This window comes from Pyrgilauda ruficollis, unplaced genomic scaffold (assembly GCF_017590135.1).
Source record: "Pyrgilauda ruficollis isolate IOZ18807 unplaced genomic scaffold, ASM1759013v1 scaffold15, whole genome shotgun sequence".
NCBI lineage: Eukaryota > Metazoa > Chordata > Aves > Passeriformes > Passeridae > Pyrgilauda > Pyrgilauda ruficollis.
The window spans coordinates 18,411,856-18,431,694 of record NW_024513654.1 but is presented as its reverse complement, the minus strand read 5'-3'; the positions used below and the strand labels follow the sequence as shown (position 1 = coordinate 18,431,694).

Below are 19,839 nucleotides of genomic sequence, written 5' to 3'. Positions count from 1 at the left end.
TAAACCCATCTGCTGACCCCTGTCAGCCCTGCAGAGCAAGGCAGCTTCACAGGATGTCTTCTGCCTAATGCATCAATGGCATCGGGTGTATCAACATACCCAGAGGACGCAGGTGTTGGAGAGGTGAGCCTTTAGAGTTTTCATTATTATTGTTGATTGGATACGCAGAGGTGTATTTTACCCTTGCTGAGCCTGAAATTTATGTAGCAAAAGGTGTAGTTAGAAAAAAAGCAATGCTGTAGAGAGCTACAGAGGGCAGTCAAACCAGAGCTTTGACAGCTTTGCCATAAATTGTACTTGTAAACCATAAAATTGAGCTTTTCCTGCATTCATAAAATCAAGGAACCTGGGGAAACAGAGCTTATTTGTAAAGACAATAGTGCTTGAGAATGGGAAGACAAGAAGGCTTGACCACAAACTGAAGGAAATCCGGTATTACTGATTTCACACATTCTCCTAGCTGGGAACACATGGCAGCACGGAGAGGCAACCTGATGGACAACGGCTCATGCCAGCAGGCTGTCCTGACCCCCTCTGCGCCCACCAAGGCGCACACTGCCACGGAAGGGGTGAGACCGGAGTGGCAGTGTCACCCTGGGGAGAGTTGCTAGGGCGCCCAATGGCCCCGGCCGACCCGGCTGGACTGGACCCGTGCCCCGGGGGTGATGACCTTTGCAGGAGGTGGGAGGGCAGGAGGGAGAGCGGCCGCTGCCTCACACTCCCCGCCTGTCCCTCCCGCGCCGGGGTGCGCAGGGGCCGCGTGCATTTCACGGCGCTCCTCGTGTCCGGCGCCCGCTGCGCGCCTCGGGGGTTCCCGGGAACGAACCCCGGGCTTTGCCCCGCTGCTCTCCCCGCCCCGGGAAGGCGGGCTGACAGCGCCGGCAGCCCGCGGCACCCCGGCTCACGGGGGCTGCTCCGCGCCGCCGCCCCGGGCCCAGCGCTGCCGGCGGAGGCAGCGCGGGCGCGGGCCGGGGGCGGAGAGCGGAGCGCGGCCGGCAGGGTCGGGTCGTGGCTCCGGTTTAATGGCGAAACCAGCCCGCGGGACTTGGGTGGGAGACAGAGGGGCACTGCCGTGAGGTCTTGCTGCAAGACCGAGCCTACCTGTAGCCTCTGCTAGGCTTTTCTCGTCCTCGTGCCGTCCGTGCACACACCCGCTTGGCAATGCTAATCGGCTGCTATACAAAAACCTGCATAAAAGGGTGTACGGTGAACTAAACCACAGAGCCTAGCCTGCACAGGTACAAGAAAAATGTTCAGAAGTCTAACAGGGTCTTTGTCCCTAGTGTCACTATCATCCTGTTAGTTTTTTTTTTTCTCATCATCTGTTGTGCAACCTTTCAAGTGTATAAGCCATCTCTTGCTGATGTAACCAGCATATCCTGTGTTGTTTCCCATAAGCAAGTCTTTCCCAGGAGTGGCTAGCCTTAGAGTTCAGTATGGGTTCAAACTAAATAACCCTTTCTTTGCCCCTGATTTTTATTTTATTTATACAGGGAAAAACTTATGCAACTTGTTGAGCTTTCAGTGATAGGAAGAGGCAGAGAGGAAAGGACAATTACCGTTTCTTTAAATCTGGCTTTTGTAGCTCCAGTTTCCTAATAAGGTGGCCATCTCTCTCTCTCCCTGAGAAATCTACTACTGTAGGCTTATTAGTTGTCACCCTCTCAGTCCTGTGAGGAAAGAAGTGCAGATAGTGGGAAAAGGGTGGTTGGTGGGATACTTCTGCCTTCACACAAAATTTGATGAACTAGCAATGGATGTGTTTGTGGCCAGGTCTTTCTCCTTGCTCTTTTAACCTGATGAGCACCTTGGCTTTCCCCAACATCACAGTAATTTTTAGCATGTGTAATTGTTATTTTAATCACATTGATACCTCTGAAATAGACTTGCACAGCAAACAAGATGCATGTGGCTGGCCTTCATTTTCATAAACACAAACGTTTTTGTTGCTGTGGTTCTTTATATGGGTTCATTAATAGGCTTTCTCTGCTGCCTTTGTTGGGGGGTAGTGGGGTAAGCTTGTTATGACTGAAGAAGGTGAGCTTGAGTCTCTTCAAGTGGTAACAGCTTCCGTTAGTAGTACTGACTGTGTGGCCAGAGGTGGTGAGCATCATAGGTAGGCTTGCTTTTGCCTCATTAGATGCCCTTTGAGCAAGTGTTATTTACTTCAAGAGCATACTTCTTGTTCTTAAAGGTTAGTTCTAAATCTGTGGGTTTCTGTGCCTTTGGGGACTGACTACTGGATGTCTTCCGGTGCGGATGTCCATCCTTTTGGAAACTTGGCATGTGTACCAATTGGTGTGGTGTGCATGAACTTGCTCTTCCAATACACTTTCTGGAGAAACCTTTGTTCACATGTCTCCTTCCCTGCGTGTTTCTCTGTTCTTTGTTTCAACAGATGGGAACTGCTCAAAACAACAGTGACCTCCATGCAGTGGAGCTTGGCCTGTGTAACAAGAACATGATGTCGGACACGTTCGATCACAGCATTATTTCTGCTGGAGAAGAGGAAGGAGTGGGCAATTTCCAACGTTCTATTCCAACACAAGAGTCCCTCCGATCTCCTCGTGGCTCTGTTGTGAGTTTCCATAACATCCAGTACTCCGTTAAGCAGTCCAGTGGATTCCTTTGTAAACGGAAAATCGTGGAAAAGAAGATCCTTCATAATGTTAAGTAAGTGTTTGCTTAAATGAAATACTAGAGGGTAGGAATTAATCTGCTGCTGTGAACCAGTGACCTTGTGTCACCTCCCAGATCCAGCTGTGCTGATACAGAAATGACTGCCCTCCTGCCAGTCAGCAGCTCATGTAAGCACTTTGATTTGCTTTTAGGCAAAATAGCTGGGATATAGCTGAAGCAGTTTCAGTTATTGATCTGAGCAAATTAGGACCAAACTTGTGTGAACTCTTTGGCCAGAAGATCTGAGGGTTCCCTTAACTATGGTTCAAGGTGCAGTCAGAGGAAATGAGCAACAGAGAGCAGTTGTTGCTTCTTTTCAAGACCCTGCTGAGCAGGGAAGACACTTAATTTCTGTCTTACGTAGATTGCTTTTTATGTCCAGTTCTCATTCTGTTCTGACTGGCAGTCTGGGACAGAAAGAAAAAATGCTTATTGATTTCAGATTTAAGAAGTTTTTAATCTCTGAGGTTTTTCTTTCAATAGTGTTTTGTTCACATCTACTAAAATCTGCATATGGGTGGTCCTTGTAAATATCCTTATTTGTTAACAGCTCTTTCCTTCTTCCAGTGGCATTATGAAACCAGGCTTGAATGCTATCCTGGGGCCAACAGGGAGTGGGAAATCTTCGTGAGTACCTTCTGCTCTTTTGAATGGACAGTCAGCTGTTCAAAGTATATTTGGGATTCTGAGGGTTCGGGGAGATGTGAGGTATCTGCACGATTAGACCTTTGCATGCCTTTGAGAAACCTGGTGATGCAGCTTGACCTCCTTCCCCTTTGTCAGCTTTGCTGAAGTTCTTGCACCATGACTGTGTCACACGCCTTATCTGCTCCAGTTGGTGTTCCATATTACTGCAGTCATCTTTGGTGGTGGCCTGAGTTAAGATACCAGGCAGAACTGGGGTGTCTGGAGCTCAGATGTAGGCTCTGTTCTCACTGATAATGGGGTGGGGATGGGGACAAGCTCCCCTGGGGCATGGAAGATGTCACCCCCTCTGAACTCTCTGTAACAATTCTTTCTTGAAGCTGCTAGGGCAGACCCTTCTGTGACAACTGACAGTGATATGGTGTAATGTAGTCTGTAGGATGCTCTGGTTCCTTAACCCAGCTTGGCTGTGGCCTGCTGGTGGGGGTGCACACATTCTTGAGTTGTTTGGATGAAGGCACAAGAAATGCCATGTAGACTATTTCCATCCAGTGTTAATGCTGTTTTCTCTCTGTCGTAAGAGAGCTCTTTGTCACTCACTGACTTTAGGAGTCAAACGCTCAGAAATATGGTCAGGGTTCACAGAGGTCTGTCTTTGTGGTGACCATTGATCTTCTTTTCTCAGGAGACTGCTGGTTAATCAGGATGCTTTCAAGAGCAGCACTTCATCAGGGCAGTTTACTTATCTGGCAGACAGGCTGGTCTCTGCACTGGCAGTAAGGAGAATATCCAGTGATACACTAAAAAAAAAAAAATTACTTTGTAGAATTAATCTTAAATCTTGTCTTGTTTGCACCCATATGGATTAATTTCCTTGAGATAAGAGGAGTTAGTTCAGTGCTCCCCTGGCTGGAGAGCAGCCTGCAACAACTCAGCAGGGTGCTTTTGTCTCTGTGCATTTTAGGTTATCTGTAAATACACAGACCAAGTTTATGTCTGTAGGGGGTTGACTGTTGTGAATTGTGAGCGTCTGTACACTGCCATACTGCTGTGGCACACCGTGTGCTGGAAAATCCTGGATGTACACCAGACTTTCTGTACAAAGAGCTGCAGCTTACAGAGCAGGGGAAGCCCCTTCCTGTGCTCTCTGGTTTGCAGCACACTGTGAGCAGGCTGTAACTCAGTCCTGGCTGGTGCTACTTAACCAGTCAAGGGTAAAAGCAGCAGTTATTGCAAAACCTAATGCCTGATGTTTGTCTGAAGTCTCCTAGATGTGCTGGCTGCCAGAAAGGACCCAGCAGGTCTGTCTGGAGAAGTGCTTATTGATGGCATCCCACAACCTCCAAATTTCAAGTGCATCTCAGGATATGTTGTGCAGGTGAGTAACTGCCTTCCTGGAGGCCTGGGAAACCTTGGGATGGAAGACCACATAAGATGACGGAAGCATCAATGACTAGTTTAGGTAATTTTCAGTGATCCCTACAGAGCCTAATTTGATAACTCACTGTTACAGTTTTTAGTTTTAATCTGGGATATGGAAGACAATAAGATCAAACTGTTACTGCTAGCCTAGTCAAGAGCAGAGGTTGTCTTCCCACAGCCACATGGATGTCCAGATTGCTGGGCTACTGTGACTTGGCCTTTGGGCTCTGCCCTGAAGTGCTAGCAAAGATTTTTTAAAAAGGGAGGGAAAAAACCATGACACCCAAAATCTCTTGTTGCCAAACTCAGAAGCAGTTCTAGCTGGCAGAAGTACCTTCAGACTATCACACAATAATTCTAGGAAATAAATAGATCCCTGCTGTTCTTCCTCTGATTCTAGCTGGCTGTGACAGAGGTTCATTCCACTCAGAGGCAGGAAAAGCCAGCTGAATCTGCGGAAGTGGGTGGAGGCCTGGACCAATAATAGACCCTCAAAGCCCTGGGGAGCTTGGGGAGAAGGGGATTCTTGGCAGTCGTATGAGCAGCCAAATCTGGAAACCATCCAGGATTCTGACTGCAGGCAGATGTGACGCAGGCAGCTGAAAGCTGCCAGCTGGGGGGCTCCACAGGATCCATGGGATGAGACTGGTGCTAAATCTTGATCCTGCAGGTCAGAGATCCCCAAATCCTCAGTGGCTGATGAAAAGCCAGGAAGTTTCTCACAAGTGGTCCCAGTTTGAGACATTTGTCTCTCAAATGTCCAAAGCAACCAGACATAACTTTAAAATTATAAGCAACTTGGTGAAACGTTAAATGGTCTCTCCCCCTTCCCACTCCATGTAGTACTCCCTGGATCAATAAAGATGGGACAAAAACTACAAACACTTAAGTCCTAAATACATAATTATAGGATCATTTTTATGCAGATAAGCATATAGGCATGCTAAGTTGTATGTTATCCCTATAAAACTGCTGGTGATCTCTCCATTCATGCTGAGAGTGAAGGTGTCATGCTGGTTATATTTGGTATTAAGCTTAAATTCACAGTTTAGTTTCCAGTGAAACTAAACAGTTTCACAGTGTAGTGACCCAGCAGTTCTATTGGTGGATCTGAGAGTAGAGAATGGGAGGCTGGGGGCAGAAGCTGAGGGGTTGTGGGAAGGGAAGTGAAGGTTTGAAATGCCTACACCATCTTTGGCAGCAAAGCAGCACATTCTTGTCTTCCTCTGTTAAACCCAGTGCCAAACATGGTTGACTGGTATATCATGTGTGGTAAGTGATGCACTACATCTGACGTGGGCAGAGTCCCAAAACAGGCAAGAATCTGCTGCCCTGCTGCTTAGGGGATGTCTTCCAAAGATGGCTGATGTAACAGGCATGTTTCTCAGCAGCTACCCAGTGCTGCAGCCCTTTTCTCATCATATTGTAGGATACAGAATTGGTACAAATACCAAAGTGGGGATGATGGAGTTCTGAATGGACCTGATGACAAATCTCTTACTTGGCTCATGGTTGTTGCAGGTTGCTGTTGGCTGCCGAGGTCTGTCAGCTGAATAGATTTGATTCTCCCTTAACGTGCACATGACTGTTGAAGATTTTGTAACCCTTAGAATAAAGTCTTAGGTCCAAGAGTTGTACATAGCTGAGACATGGCAGGAGTGTTTTGGTGCAATACTCTTGCTTCTCTGAGAAACTGCTGCCAGTGAGGAGCTGGGGAAAGCTCCTTGTTGGCAGCTGAACTCAGCAGGTGCTCTGGACCACAACGAGGTATGGCTTGTAACTGGAACAGAGCTGACTCTGAGTGTCTCTACCTTGAGCACTGAGCACTAGCAATGTCCTTTGGCTCTAACTGGACTCACAGAAATTTAACTCTGCAAAATCACTCCCTGCCCTGCCTCACTTTGGCTAGTAAGAAAAATGCACGTGCAGTACACACCGGCACTGCCTGCACTTGAACTTCTCAGCCTGAAAGCAGGCTGAGGGGGTGCTTGGTGTAAGCTGTGGAGCCTGCAGGGCTACAGTCTCCCCTTGACTGCTACTGAAGGACTTTGAATTTCATGTCGTGTAAAATTTGAAGGAGGAGTTGTCCTTCAGTCTGGGTTCCACTGTAGTGTGCAAACAACTTATCCAGTAACTGCCACTAAGGGACTCCTGTGCCCCCTCAGCAGCTGAGGAGTCTTTCCAACTGTCCATTTGTACTTTCAGGATGATGTTGTTATGGGCACGATGACGGTGAGGGAGAACCTGCAATTCTCTGCTGCGCTGCGACTCCCCAGCTCCATCAGCATTAAAGAGAAGGAAGAACGAGTCACCCAGATAATCAATGAGCTGGGATTAAGCAAAGTGGCTGATGCTAAGGTGAGCAGCAAGAACACCTTTCTCAGAAATCCTACTACCTCTGGAAATTGAACGACTTGTCTCTGGGCAGTATGGTGTATGTAGTGCAGTTGCAGGAAGACAAACAGGAACCTGACTAAACCATATTGCATGCAAGAAATCAGTCTCCAGCTCAGGAGGGAGCTTGGAGAGAGGTATTTGTATTTGCTACTAAAAGGGGAAGATTTTGGGCCATATCCAGCATGTTGTATAAATTCAGAAGGGAAAGAGTCGCTTAGTCATTGCATCTTGGAAAGTTGTTCAGTCACTTCCTGGCTTTGTGGAACCAGACAAGAAAATTGTTTTCTCATTTCTGAAAGCTCTGAGGGGTGGAAAACTGGTCTTTGATGGAAAAGTTCTGTGTAGACCTTGTATTAACAGGCAAGCTACCAAAACAAGGCATCCCCACACACCAATGCTTCCTCTGAATGCTGTGGCCCCACTCTGTCTCTTCCTTGTCAGTGTCATCCTTGTTCCCTGAAATCGTAAGGCACCTGGTACCTCTGAAAATCAGGCTTAGCATACTGCTACACAATCCCTCACACAGGGTCAAACTCACCTACTCTTGGTCCTAGAGTTCATTAAAGGGACTCTGAAAGTGAAAATGGCTGCTAGGTGTGGAAAGCCCACAACTGCAGAGCATGTACTGACTGGGTCTTGTTGCAAATATCTGATTTCTTCTGCATGCAGGTTGGAACTGAATTGATCCGGGGAGTGTCTGGAGGGGAACGGAAGAGAACCAACATTGGGATGGAGCTCATCACAGAGCCACCAGTCCTTTTTCTGGATGAACCAACAACTGGCCTTGATGCCAGCACAGCCAATGCAGTCCTCATCCTTCTGAAGAAGTAAGTCAGTTTTTCAGTGTGTTGCAATTTAGTTGTCAACTCATTAATAAAAAAAGGAATGTTCTTATGACTGAGTAGTTCTAGTGCTCCTCTAAAAAGCAAAAACATAAAAACTAGACAAATATACTCAGAAGTAGTGGTAAATTATTTGTTTGGGTCTCTTCCAAAGCCTTTTTAAGCTTATGGGAATCTTTCCACAGCAAGCATTGGATTGGAGCCCAAAAAGCAGATGTAGCTTGGACAGCTTCCCTTTGCCACAACAAAGGGTGGACTGGGAGGTCAGGCCTTGTAATCATAATTTCTTGGCCTTCCATCTGAGTCTATTACCCAACAACAGTCTTGAACTCAGATAAAACTTCACCTGCAAATTTACCCTGAGTGTCCTATGTTTTGGAGATGAGGTGTCTTTGACAATTAGAGCAAAGTTACATGCAGGGAGGATGAAAGAGACTTATTTAATGAGAATGACTTTCTAATCCTGCTTCTAGGTTTGTGGCATGTTGTCTGGTTTGCTTGTGGGGATTGCTTTGGTCTGGGGTTTGTGGATATAGGTCTTTGATCATCAAGGGTCCTTGTTGGGCATCAGTGCTAAAGCATTTGAAAGAGCATCTGACAAGCTTTGAGGAAAACTTGGTTTGAATTTTCTTCAGAGTAAATTTTCAGCAGAAGGGCTAAGAGAAATGTCAGCTTGCCAGACTTCCACAGCCTGATAAGCACCACCTGGTACTGCCATTGAGCACAGTAGGTCTGTTCCAGTTAGTCAAGTTGACATCTGGTATAAAAAACATGTAAGGGGGGTTTATACACCGATGTGGCCTCAGTCTTTTTGGGCTACAGACAACATCATACTTTGGCTACCTGGGCTGTAGTGATGGTCTCCTATAATGATGGGTGCTGTCTTGCAGGCAGCATCTGATACAGTGGTAGAGAAGGGAGAGAAGGGAGAGAAGGTTTTACTGGTCAAGACCTTGAGAAGTTGCCAAGTATTTGTCTTGGATTTTGATACTTGGGGTTTGGCTTCCTGAAATTCAAAGTGTGGTGTACTTAAGAGATGTTTTGTTTCTATGTCAGGCTCTCTAGAAGAGGGCGAACCATCATATTCTCCATCCATCAGCCCCGTTATTCCATATTCAAGCTGTTTGACAGTCTGACATTACTGGCTTCGGGAAAGGTGCTGTACCACGGTCCTGCAAAACATGCCCTGGAGTACTTCAGTTCTGTCGGTAAGTCTTGCATGCCAAGAGCGAAAGCAACTGGCTCATGATTTAAATTTGTGTGTAGATTCTTGCCCTAGCATGGGATAACAGGTCCTTGCTTTTCTATCACTAGGATGTTAGAGACTGTACACATACAGTCTAAGCAGTGTTATGTTAGAACAGGAAAAAGAATGAGAAACTTAAAAATTTTCAGACAAGAGACCATGGCTCTCTCTTGCCTTTGTTTTGCCTTGCATGAGGACAAAAATCAAGAATCACTTGGATATGTATAAGCATGATGTCCAACAGACAAGATAATGCTTGTAGCTGTAGCAGGCCTCAGTGGCAGATCCAGTGTTTTTTAAACCACAGCCTGCAGATTGGCAGCAATCTGTACAGATTGATCCAAAAACATGCTCTATGCTGAATGCAGGTGGGCAACCAAGAGGACAGAATTAGGGTATGTCTTAAGATGGGTTAATAGTTGCACTGTTGAGTGGCTGCCCTCTCTTCAAGTGAGCAGGGTGAGGATGTCTGACTGTAATGAACAGAGAATGTGGAGTGAACTTCCAATCTTTAGATGCAGCTGTGGACACATTAGATTGTAAGCTTTCCCTGGCTTTTTAATGGAGGTGGTTTAACTAATGCCAGTACTTCTGTGTCAGCTCTTCCTCTTAGTAGCCCACTTCCTTTCTCTCAGGGAAGGTATAGAAGTGTCTTTGGATTTGTTTGTTTTTAATTTCCTCCTTGTCCCATACTTAGAACTGCATTATAAGAAGCTGCTCTTGGGCAGCCCTTCTTCATCCTTGTGACCAGGGAAACACCAACAAGAGTTGAGCCTCTGGAAGAAATATCTGAGGCTGTAGAGCAAACATCCAGGATCCTCTGCTGAGGAACTGTGTGTCTTTCAGAGTGAAATGTGGTTGGACAGCTCTGGGAAGGAGGCAAGAGTTGTCCATACTGAGCTGAGGTAGAAGCAAGTTAGAGATTCCTCCTCACCTGAAATCAGTGAATAAGCAGCTTTGAAGTTCTTCAGATACCCTGGATTCACCATCTCCTAAATCCTTTCCATCTACTGCTGTAAAGTAACACTTAGGAAAAGCAGTGAAGTTTTCTGGTAACAGGGTTATGGAAAAGTGATATAGTATTAGACCTGACCTTCTGAGGCGTGCCCTGTGCAATGCAAACACGTTGCATGTGTGGTTTTGGTTTGATTTATTCTGGCTTTTTTATTTTAGGATATGAATGTGAACCCTTCAATAATCCAGCTGATTTCTTCCTTGATGTCATAAATGGTGATTCAACTGCTGTGGCAGCAAACAAGGAAGATCATGGACCTGTGGACACAGGACAAGGTAAATTGTGAAGGAGAAATCCACTGCTGGCTAGTATAGAAGGGAAATTGTATGTGGTGATGGCAAGCTTTTATTCTCTGGGTTTCCTTGAGTCTAAGGGCATTTCATTATCTTTTCATTGTTCCTACTAATAGATATAGTTTGTTTTGGGCTTCTTTAAAGAGATAGAAAACTTTTTAAATGGATTTTTTTCACTTCAGTAGTATAGGAGAGCAATGACAAATACCAAACATTTTTAAAAAGCCTGTGAGGGAAAGACTGGAAAAACTAGAACTGCTTAGTCCCAAGAGGCAGCTGATAAGTTTTCACATAAGAGGCTGCTGCAGAGAAGACTAGGTAGATAGGTGAAGGGAGTGTTGGATTTACAGGAGAGTGAAAGAGATAGGAACTGTTAGAGAACAAATTTTCTACCAATATAGTGAGTGAAATGTGTGGAAATACTTACTTGGGGATCATGTAGCACATTGTTGACTGAAGGACTGTAAGGGAATAGATTTTCTAAAGCAGTTACACAGTTGTTCACATCACCAAAGTGATGTGAATCAGAGCAAACACTGATTTTTCCCAAATTCAATGAAACAAAGGTTTTTCTGGTGCCATGTTACAAGAATATGACCATTTTGTGCCAGAAAGAATGGGCAGATTAGGTAGATCCAACTAAAAATGTAAGCAAAACTCAAGCTAGCCTCTTAAACTCCGGGCTAACAACTAAGGCTTAAACAACTCAAATTCTCTGGGCATTTCTGCCCTTTTTCTTCAGCCTCCAGAATTGCTGAGCTTATTGATGGGCCATATCTGAAAGTCAGGTTCATAGGGAATCACAAGCCATATCTTCTTTTTCTCACTCAGAAGTGAGCAGTGAAAATGGAGTGACAGAAGACAATGTGGATAGCAGTGTGGTAGATGTGCTGCACCAGAAGTATCTCAGCTCGAGCCTGTATCAGAGCACAAAGGAAGCACTGGGGAAAGTGGAGCTTGGACGGGGAAGCAAGCAGAGGCTATCCAAGCAGGAGCATGAGATCACCTATGCAAATGGATTCTTCACTCAGCTGTACTGGGTCTCCAAGCGTTCCCTGAAAAATCTCATCAGGAACCCACAGGCCTCCATTGCACAAGTAGGTAACAATTGCTAAAAGTCTCAGACTCTTGCTGCTTTCAATCCCATAATCTGCAGTTTCTAGGACAGAACATGTTTTCAAAGGCAGTTAGGGAAACAGAAAAGTCCTTGCCACTGCCATGTTAAGTGGAGTGAGATGCTCAGCTACTTCTGTGGCTTTTGGAAAAAATCTCCAGTTTAGTTTAGCATAAGAACTACTGCACTGAAGATTGGGGTAGGGGGAAAAGTGCTCCATTCTCTGGGTCACATAGGGATCTTCTAGGGTGATACTAATTTTGTGCCTCACTTTAAAATCTAAACTTGATTATTCTATAAGCATGTTTCTACTAAACTCTCCTAGCCAAAGAGCAAAGTAAAAAAGTGAAGAGGATAAAATCTGAAAAACTGTTATAAGGATTTTAATTGTGTGTGTCATAGGTATACATTGCCTCAGAAGAGCAGGGCTTTAGGGAGATGTGAATCTTAAGCCCTGCATATGACTTGATAATGTTAGTTCCTATTTTTTTTACTTATGTGAAGGATGCCTTTTACCTTTTTTTTTTCCCACTTCCAGATTGCAGTGACTGTAATTCTAGCCTTGGTTGTGGGTGCTATCTTTTTTGGTGTAAAACTGGACCGAAGTGGCATTCAGAATCGGTAAGATAAAAAGCCAAAGCTTTCCTGATTTGTCTGTCTGTAGCAGACAGGTTTGAGGCACAGGGAAGGAAGGCTTTGGAATCCAATTGAAATACAAAGGAGGGTTGGGTTCATAAGTCTCAGTGCACTGCAGCATAGAATTGCCAGGGGTACTAAAGGGGCCATAGATCTGTCAGGCTTGCACATAAGTACAAAGGGGGTGTAAAAGGGAAGATAAAGGATACAGCTAAGATTTACAGTAGCACAATTAAGTATCTCCATTCTATGGACAGAGAAAAGCACTGACTTGATGGTATGATGATGTCTGAGGCTGCCACTATTTGATCTGGTTGTTTCCTCACTTTTCCACTGTTCTGTTTTGCCTTCTAGGGTTGGATCCTTGTTTTTTGTCACTACAAACCAGTGTTTTTCCAGTGTCTCTGCAATTGAGCTATTCATCAGAGACAAGAAACTATTTGTGTAAGTAGTAAGGCACTTGGACTGTCTCATACCCTGGAATGAGATGGGGCAGTATCTTACACGCTGAACGAAATTATTGCCACCAAAGATTTGATTGCTCCCTTGCAACATGAGATTGTAATAGTAATGCTAAGTTAGTCTGTAGAGCAGGGAGCTGAAATACTAAGAGCTGGGGGAAGGAGGAAATGCTTTTACTTGCTTGCTATGTGACAGCTTACTGTTTTTCCTACCCAGTTTTGGTAACAGCTGGTTTTGAGGTCTGTGTGTGAATCCTGCAGACTGTGAATCCTTCCTGCCCTCTTTCTCACGAGGGCTGACACACAGTCTTGCAATGGTCCTAAAGTGGCAAGACTGTGCAAAAATGAAGGGAGAGTTCCTGGAAAAACTTTACAAGGGATGAAGGGAGCTGCTCTCTGGCTTACAAGAGCTTGTTAATAATCAAGCGCATCTCTGTGTTTAGAGGGATGTGCTTGATTATTACGTTGTTATAAGTACTTAATAGATAATGAAATATAGTAATTTACTTATAATGTTATGTATTATATCTTTATAGTTATATATATATATACATATATGTTTTTGTATGTGTGTATACATATGTAATGTAAATGCATGAAGATACAGTATACTCCATGTATACATACATATATGTTAAAAGTGCAGTTTGGAGGTGCCTCCAGCTCATACAATAGAAGTGTGAGAGACAGATGCTATGCAGTAAAACAGAAACTGGAGATTTATGCCTGGAATCTACATGTCCACCCACAGGCTGCTCAGAGCAGCTTGGTATTGTCCCTAACAGCTGCTCAGGAGTGAAATTCCCCCACACTGCCATTTCTTGCTAGTCTGCCATGCTTGCCAGTGTAGTTTACCAGCTGTGTCAATGGGGATTTAGGCACCTCACCTGTTAAAGCATCTTTTCATGAGCTCCATTAAACAGCAAAACAATCATAATGACATTTAATTGTCCTGAACTGGAGGTGAGTTGATGTCCCAAAGGTGTTTTCCCATTGTTGGGTATCATTCCTTCTTCCCTGGAAGCAGCTGTATGAGTTAGCAGTGGATGAAGTGTTCCTCCAGTGTAGAGTGCTTCCCTGTGCTCTTGTATTAAGGATCTTTTTCTTTGAGAAGAGACTTAGGAGTTTTTTTATTATATTTTACGTAGCAGTCACACAGTGTTTCATTCACTTGGTGTGCTGTTTGACTGCGGGGTCTGAGAGACAGACCAGCCCTTACTTCATAGAGTGTCAGTGAGAGCACAGAGAATATAAGCAATTTGCATAGAGAGGAGTCAGTGGTAGAAAGAGCAGAAAACAAATCAGGAGAAATAAAACACACACTCTGAGCCTGCTTCCTAGAGAACCTGTAAATCTGTACAACTCCCCTCCTTCCTGTCCTCGCAGCCATCAGTACACCAGTGGATATTACCGTGTGTCTGCCTACTTCCTGGCCTTGATGATAGGAGATCTGCTGCCCATGAGAACTACTCCAGCCATCATATTCTCATGCATCAGTTACTGGATGATTGGTAAAGAATTGATGCTTTCATTGAACCTGTTGTCTTCCAAGACATTTCTGACTTAGCCAGATTCCTGTATCTATAACATACTGCTACTTGAACCTTTAGCTGATTTAAGTGCTTGGCATCATAACTTTGGAGGACTCTGGGGCAGGGGCAGAGACACCAGCAATCTGACACAGGGACCTGCCTGACGACGTCTTCTGGTAATGCTCTTTGGGCCTTTGAAGCATGCAAAGTTCCTGCCAACTCCAGACTTGGTCTTTCTTCCTGATTTGCCTGTCTTGTATAGGAATCCAAGGGTACCTCTCTGGAATTCGTCATGTGGTTGCTTACTGCACTCTTACCTTTCTGCTTTTTGACAGGATACCAAGCTGTTGCAGGGCGGTTCTTCTTCTTCATGCTGACCCTGATACTGGTGTCCTACACTGCCACAGCCATGTCCCTGGCTATCAGTGCTGGGATGGATGTGGTGGCTGTGGCCAATCTGCTCATCACCATTTGTTTTGTCCTGATGCTTGTAAGTATATTAGGGGCTGTGTGCTCCTTTGGTGGAGGGGAGGGAAGAGCTGAGACCAGCTGAGAGGACTGGCTTGAGCTTACCCTAGGCAGGCTAAAATACCCATAGTCCAGTGGCATGTCAGCCCCATGCTTTTGATTTTATTGTCACTGTAGTCAAAGATATACTTCTGCCAGCCTGTAGTCTAAGGGTTGGGTGCAATTCAGTAGGTATGATGCCACCAGAGCTTTCCAAACAGTGTGCTCCAAACACGTGTTGCTTTTTAAAATTAAGTTGTCCTTACAAAGATTGATTTTAAAAAATCTTGCATTTCCAGTATTAGAAATCGAAGTGATCAACTAGATAATTTAAAAGGAAAAAGCCTTGAAATAAACTGTATTGATAAATAAACTGTTGATTTTTTTGCATTTTTTTGCTGCCCAAGTGGTAAAAAGGCACAAACCCTCTCTTTTTTTTGTAATTCAATATTACCTTGGGGTTCAAGAAATTACTTCAGTACTCTTCCCCAAGGATTTTTTTAAGGAAGAGAACAAGTGAGAGAGCAAGGAATTTTGACTTCTTGGAGATGAGAGCTGTGAGTTCTTTTTCAAAGAGGTGATGCTTGTGATGAAATGTCTTGACTGTAAAATCTACCAAGTTATGTATTTCTTGTTAGATAATTCCTGGTCACTGTCTGTGTACATACACTGAGCCACAGTACATTCCTTATTCTTCAGTTTGCAATTTAAGCTGCTTTTGCAATAAGCCAAGTGACAGTGAACTGCTTCAACTGCTCACTGTGGTTGAGAATTGTGCATGTGTACTGAAGGGCAACTGATGGACATTGAGTTAAGTCACAGTGTATAAGGAGTGACACATGCATGTCCTGAAAGTCAGTGGAGTAAGCACGAGATCACTTGTGATGAAGCAGAGGCTGAAGTGTCATGTTTAGCTATGAAAACCACTTGTGATAAGAAGTAAAAGCAAATCTTTTTCCAGATGAGAGAAAGCATGGATGAAAGATGTAGGACAGAGGGGAAGACTGAAATAATAACAGCTCTTAAGGCTCCCCATTTTTCTCCGTTTTGATTCTCCACTTTCTCATCTCTCCAGTCTCTCATCTCTTTTTCATTTCTCTTCTCTTCTTTAGCCTCTGCCTACCTTTACCATAGGACAGTCCTCCTCAGTAGGAAGTTGCGATCATGCTTCTTAGCTCACATGTGGGTGTAGAAAACCTTTCTGACCTCTTTGCAAGCAGTTCAGCTGAAGTACTGGGGTGTGCTGTTGGGCCAGCAGTGTGGGAGTGCTGCAAGGCTCCAACTCATGTCTGTGGGTACAGGGATGACAGCAGTAGTAGGTCTGTCAATCCCAGTGCACCTCTGCTGGGAGCTGCAGCATCTGTGCAGGAATGGTATTATTTGCAGTAAACAGAGTTTGTGACTCATCAATCTCCTCTGTTCTATTTCAGATCTTTTCTGGCCTCTTAGTCAACCTCCCTTCAGTAATGGGCTGGCTGAACTGGCTCAAGTACTTCAGCATCCCCCGATACGGCCTCACTGTGAGTAGAAAGTAGCATTGGTCTCCTCTGAGTAATGTAGCCACACTGCTGCTTCCTGGAGACATTTTGAGTATAAAGTATGAAGTTCTCTTAAAAGCTAGATTTGGTTGGTTTCATTGCATGAACATGGTAAAAAAAAAAAAAAAAGAATAAACCAGCCAGCCTCAAAAAGGAAGCGAAATTTAGAACTCTGTGTGAGAGCTGGAAGTGTTAGGGACTGAACAAACATTTTGTGCTACAGAATTAGTGCTGCTTGGACAGCTGCAGAGCAAGCTGTCCAGTCAGGCACTAATTGCTAGCCTGAGTAGGTTTAGAATAAAATCAAGTATTGTACAGCCTCTCCAGACACTACTGTATGGGTGGCCAGTCTGGGAACAATGACTTTCCAACTGGTTAAAGGATTTACTATAGTGCATTAGTGTCTCAGTCTTCAGTGTGGCTTCCTCTGAAATGAAATTTGACTTTTCTGAATAGTAAGGAGCTGGGGTACTAGAAATCTGAGGGTGCAGCTGCTTGAAACACAGCAAATAGAGCAGGTTACAGGTGGGAGTTGTGTTTCCATTTCCTGTTTGCATCCTTGCCAAGCCTCTTTGGAAGGAATAGTGTCCTACTTCAAGTAACAATGACTGAAATGAATACTGGAGCTGGTGCAGGGTGGGAGATGTGTGAGACCTCATTATTTGGGTATCACTGAGATGGTTTTTCAGTGTTACTCAGTGTGGAAGTGTCCTCTGAGATAGCAGTGAGTGCAAGATGCTAGAGCTGGGCAACCTTTCACCTCCTGCTTTGGCTGGCTTTGCCATGCCTTCAGTGTGGTGATGCTGGGGTATCTGCATGCAGCCACATGATTTTTTGGATCAGTAGATTGACCCAGGTGAATGTAGATGAACAGGAACTTGTAGCTGGCAAGACAGAAACCTGTAAGTAACTTTGAAGCCAAGGCCTGAGAGACCAACTTGGAGTAGTTGCTAAGAAAGGCAGTGTCTAAGAGCTTGAAAAATAAAAAGGAGCATGAACATATGATTCCAAGAATGGTGGTGTGTGTATTCTAATAATCAAGTTCCTTTGAAGCGTTTCAACAGAAGTTCTAACAGTGCAAACCGTGAACTCTGCAGAAATCTGGCGTCTTCCTTTTTCCCTAGGCTCTTCAGGTGAATGAGTACAGAGATCTCTACTTCTGTGGTGAGAAGAATTCAAATGCTACAGTGTTAGTGGGAGACACAGGCAGTTGTCCCCCCAATATTACAGAAGAAATGTAAGTAACTCATGGTGGTTCTGGCCCCGATCGTGATGGCTTGCTTAAAGGGAAGTCTGACTGTCAAATTTTTGTACTATTTGCAGAATAACCACTTACAAGCCAGTCTCAACAACATGTCCCAAAGTAATGTATTTTAGGATATACAGTAAAACTCCACGGTTACCCAAGAGTGATGTAGGGATGAAACTTTACTTGTAAAAATAGACAGATGAGCTAAATTAAGTTTTGTCTTTGATAACCTAGCCATAATTGATCAGTTTTCCTAAACAAATCCAGGGTAACTTACCAATGGAAATGCACTGTGTGGACAGCTACAGAATTGCTGGAAAGCAGTAGACCTGTGATCAGAAATATGCCTCCCCCACAGAACTTTTTAATATTAACCTCCCTGCAGATACAGAGAGAGCCAAGGTATCTCTTTTGCAGTGCTCCATTTTGCCCCATTTGAAATACTCTTGGCTATTGATACCTTAAGCTGTAGCAGTGCAACTATTTTGTGATTTGTACTAGAAGGATGGCAGGCTGAATATTTTGCAGGGAACAGTGCTAGAGTACTGTTTCCATGGCTTTTGGACTTCCAGTGATTGTTGAGGGGAAGCTAATGCTTCTGTACTTACCATGGTTTAAGATGGTTCTGAGGTTTCCTCATAAATTGCCAGTTATCTATAAAGAACAATTAGGTTGCTACTGAAAAAATTGAGAACTAGAGATATAGATTTGTCCCTTGAGTTTTATTTGGTGATGGGTTCTCTATTTTATCACCTGTTTTGCAGAGTTGAGGGTAGAAGGATCTTTGTAAAACAGGAATAAAAGTAATTACCTGAAGATGTGTGCTACGTAGTAATATGAACTTGTGCCTCGTGCTTTTCTGCAGGTGTTCTGGTGAAGCGTACCTGTGCAGCCAAGGAATTGCCCCTACCAGCTGGGCAATGTGGGAAAACATCGTGGCTCTCTTCTGCATGACTGTTATCTTCCTTATCATTGCCTATGCAAAACTCCGGTTCATGAGGAAGTTCACATAGACTCCTGTGTTGCCTTGCCCTGCAGCTTCTCAGGTGTTAAAACTGCAAAGCTTGTTAGGGCCTACTGGAGATTGCCAAAATGTTTCAGCTGACTTTGCTGGACTTCAGATGGGAAGCCTGTTCCCCTGTTTCTGGAGCATGATCTCCACAGGATTGTGGGTTTTAAGAAGAAATGCATTAATGTACATTGTGTAAGTGATTTTTCCTAACAAAATACAATTATCATAATTCTTAGGTACATATCAAACTTTATATTGTAAACTATTATTATTCTGTGGCCAGCTTATACACAAAATATTCCATTGAACATGTGAGCTTCTCCATCACAAAAGGTGGAAGATGATGGTGGCATTTATACAATGATACATTGTCCCTTGTTTGTGCTTGTCACATCTGAAGAGAGACAGAGACCGTTCACAATGTGTTGGAGATGCATTTGAGTTTGAAGTCAGTACAGAGACCAAGCACTCATTACCAGGAAAGAACAGTTGTACTTGTAGTAGCTTCTCAGTGGAAGCTACTTCCAGAAACAACTTTAGCTTTATTAAAAACTGAATAGCAGTGGTGTTAGACATCTCACCTAAGAAGATAAATATGTACTGTTGTACTTAAGAAAAAAAGAACCAAAAAACTTCCCCCCTGCCCTGAACAGCAAGAAATATATTTACTACTTTAAAGGAGGAGAGAGAATGCCCCTTTTCTTTACTAATTTCTAAATAAAAATTTGTATACTTACTCCTGGCAGAATTTTTTAACAACAGATTCAGTTCTTAGCTGCACTTTCTGTATATAGTGCTACTTACACTGTGCACTGAAAAAAAAATCTGTGTAGATACGGCTGTGGCAACTACAGCAACACGTACCACAGTCCCCACAGAACTATCGTGCCACTACTTGTCTCCTGGCCACCTCATCAGCAGCAGAAGAGATGCTTTTAAATCGCATTAAGACCTGCAGAGGTAAGCGGATCAGCTAAGCCAAAGGAAGACATCCTCAAACCCAGGACTGAAGTTTTCCTGTGAGGGTCGGGCTGGCGGCAGCCCCTGAGCCGGGCGGGCGGTGTGAGGGTCCTGCCGGTGCTCTTGCAATGAGCGGTGCGTTGCGTGGGAAGGGGGAAACGATCGTACTGACAGCACAGCCGCATCGAGCACAAACCAGGCGCTCTCGGTTCGGCTTCACTGCCTTTAACGGCTGGGGCAAAGTAACCTCGTACCACGTTTTACACCTCGGTATTTGTCTCCTTCAGCCGC

At 44.3% G+C, this 19,839-nt stretch overlaps 1 protein-coding gene across 1 annotated transcript; it reads left to right on the top strand.

Annotated features, from left to right (window-relative positions):
* The first annotated feature begins 2,398 nt into the window (after nucleotides 1–2,398).
* Nucleotides 2,399–19,324, top strand: LOC121350316 (broad substrate specificity ATP-binding cassette transporter ABCG2-like). The gene is made up of 15 exons (XM_041461551.1): nucleotides 2,399–2,673; nucleotides 3,247–3,306; nucleotides 4,588–4,702; nucleotides 6,952–7,104; nucleotides 7,813–7,970; nucleotides 9,042–9,193; nucleotides 10,405–10,521; nucleotides 11,371–11,636; nucleotides 12,192–12,274; nucleotides 12,644–12,733; nucleotides 14,137–14,261; nucleotides 14,618–14,772; nucleotides 16,220–16,309; nucleotides 17,452–17,564; nucleotides 18,442–19,324. Exons 1-15 carry the CDS (start codon nucleotides 2,399–2,401, stop codon nucleotides 18,587–18,589), a joined length of 2,100 nt encoding a protein of 699 aa, XP_041317485.1. The 3' UTR covers nucleotides 18,590–19,324.
* Nucleotides 19,325–19,839: the final 515 nt, after the last annotated feature.

Bases quoted from the DNA above. Each gene is read 5' to 3' on its own strand.
- LOC121350316 (XM_041461551.1), top strand. From the start codon at position 2,399: ATGGGAACTGCTCAAAACAACAGTGACCTCCATGCAGTGGAGCTTGGC. The intron at 7,105-7,812 runs GTGAGCAGCAAG...TTCTGCATGCAG, and splicing joins GCAAAGTGGCTGATGCTAAG to GTTGGAACTGAATTGATCCG. The intron at 12,275-12,643 runs GTAAGATAAAAA...TTTGCCTTCTAG, and splicing joins CGAAGTGGCATTCAGAATCG to GGTTGGATCCTTGTTTTTTG.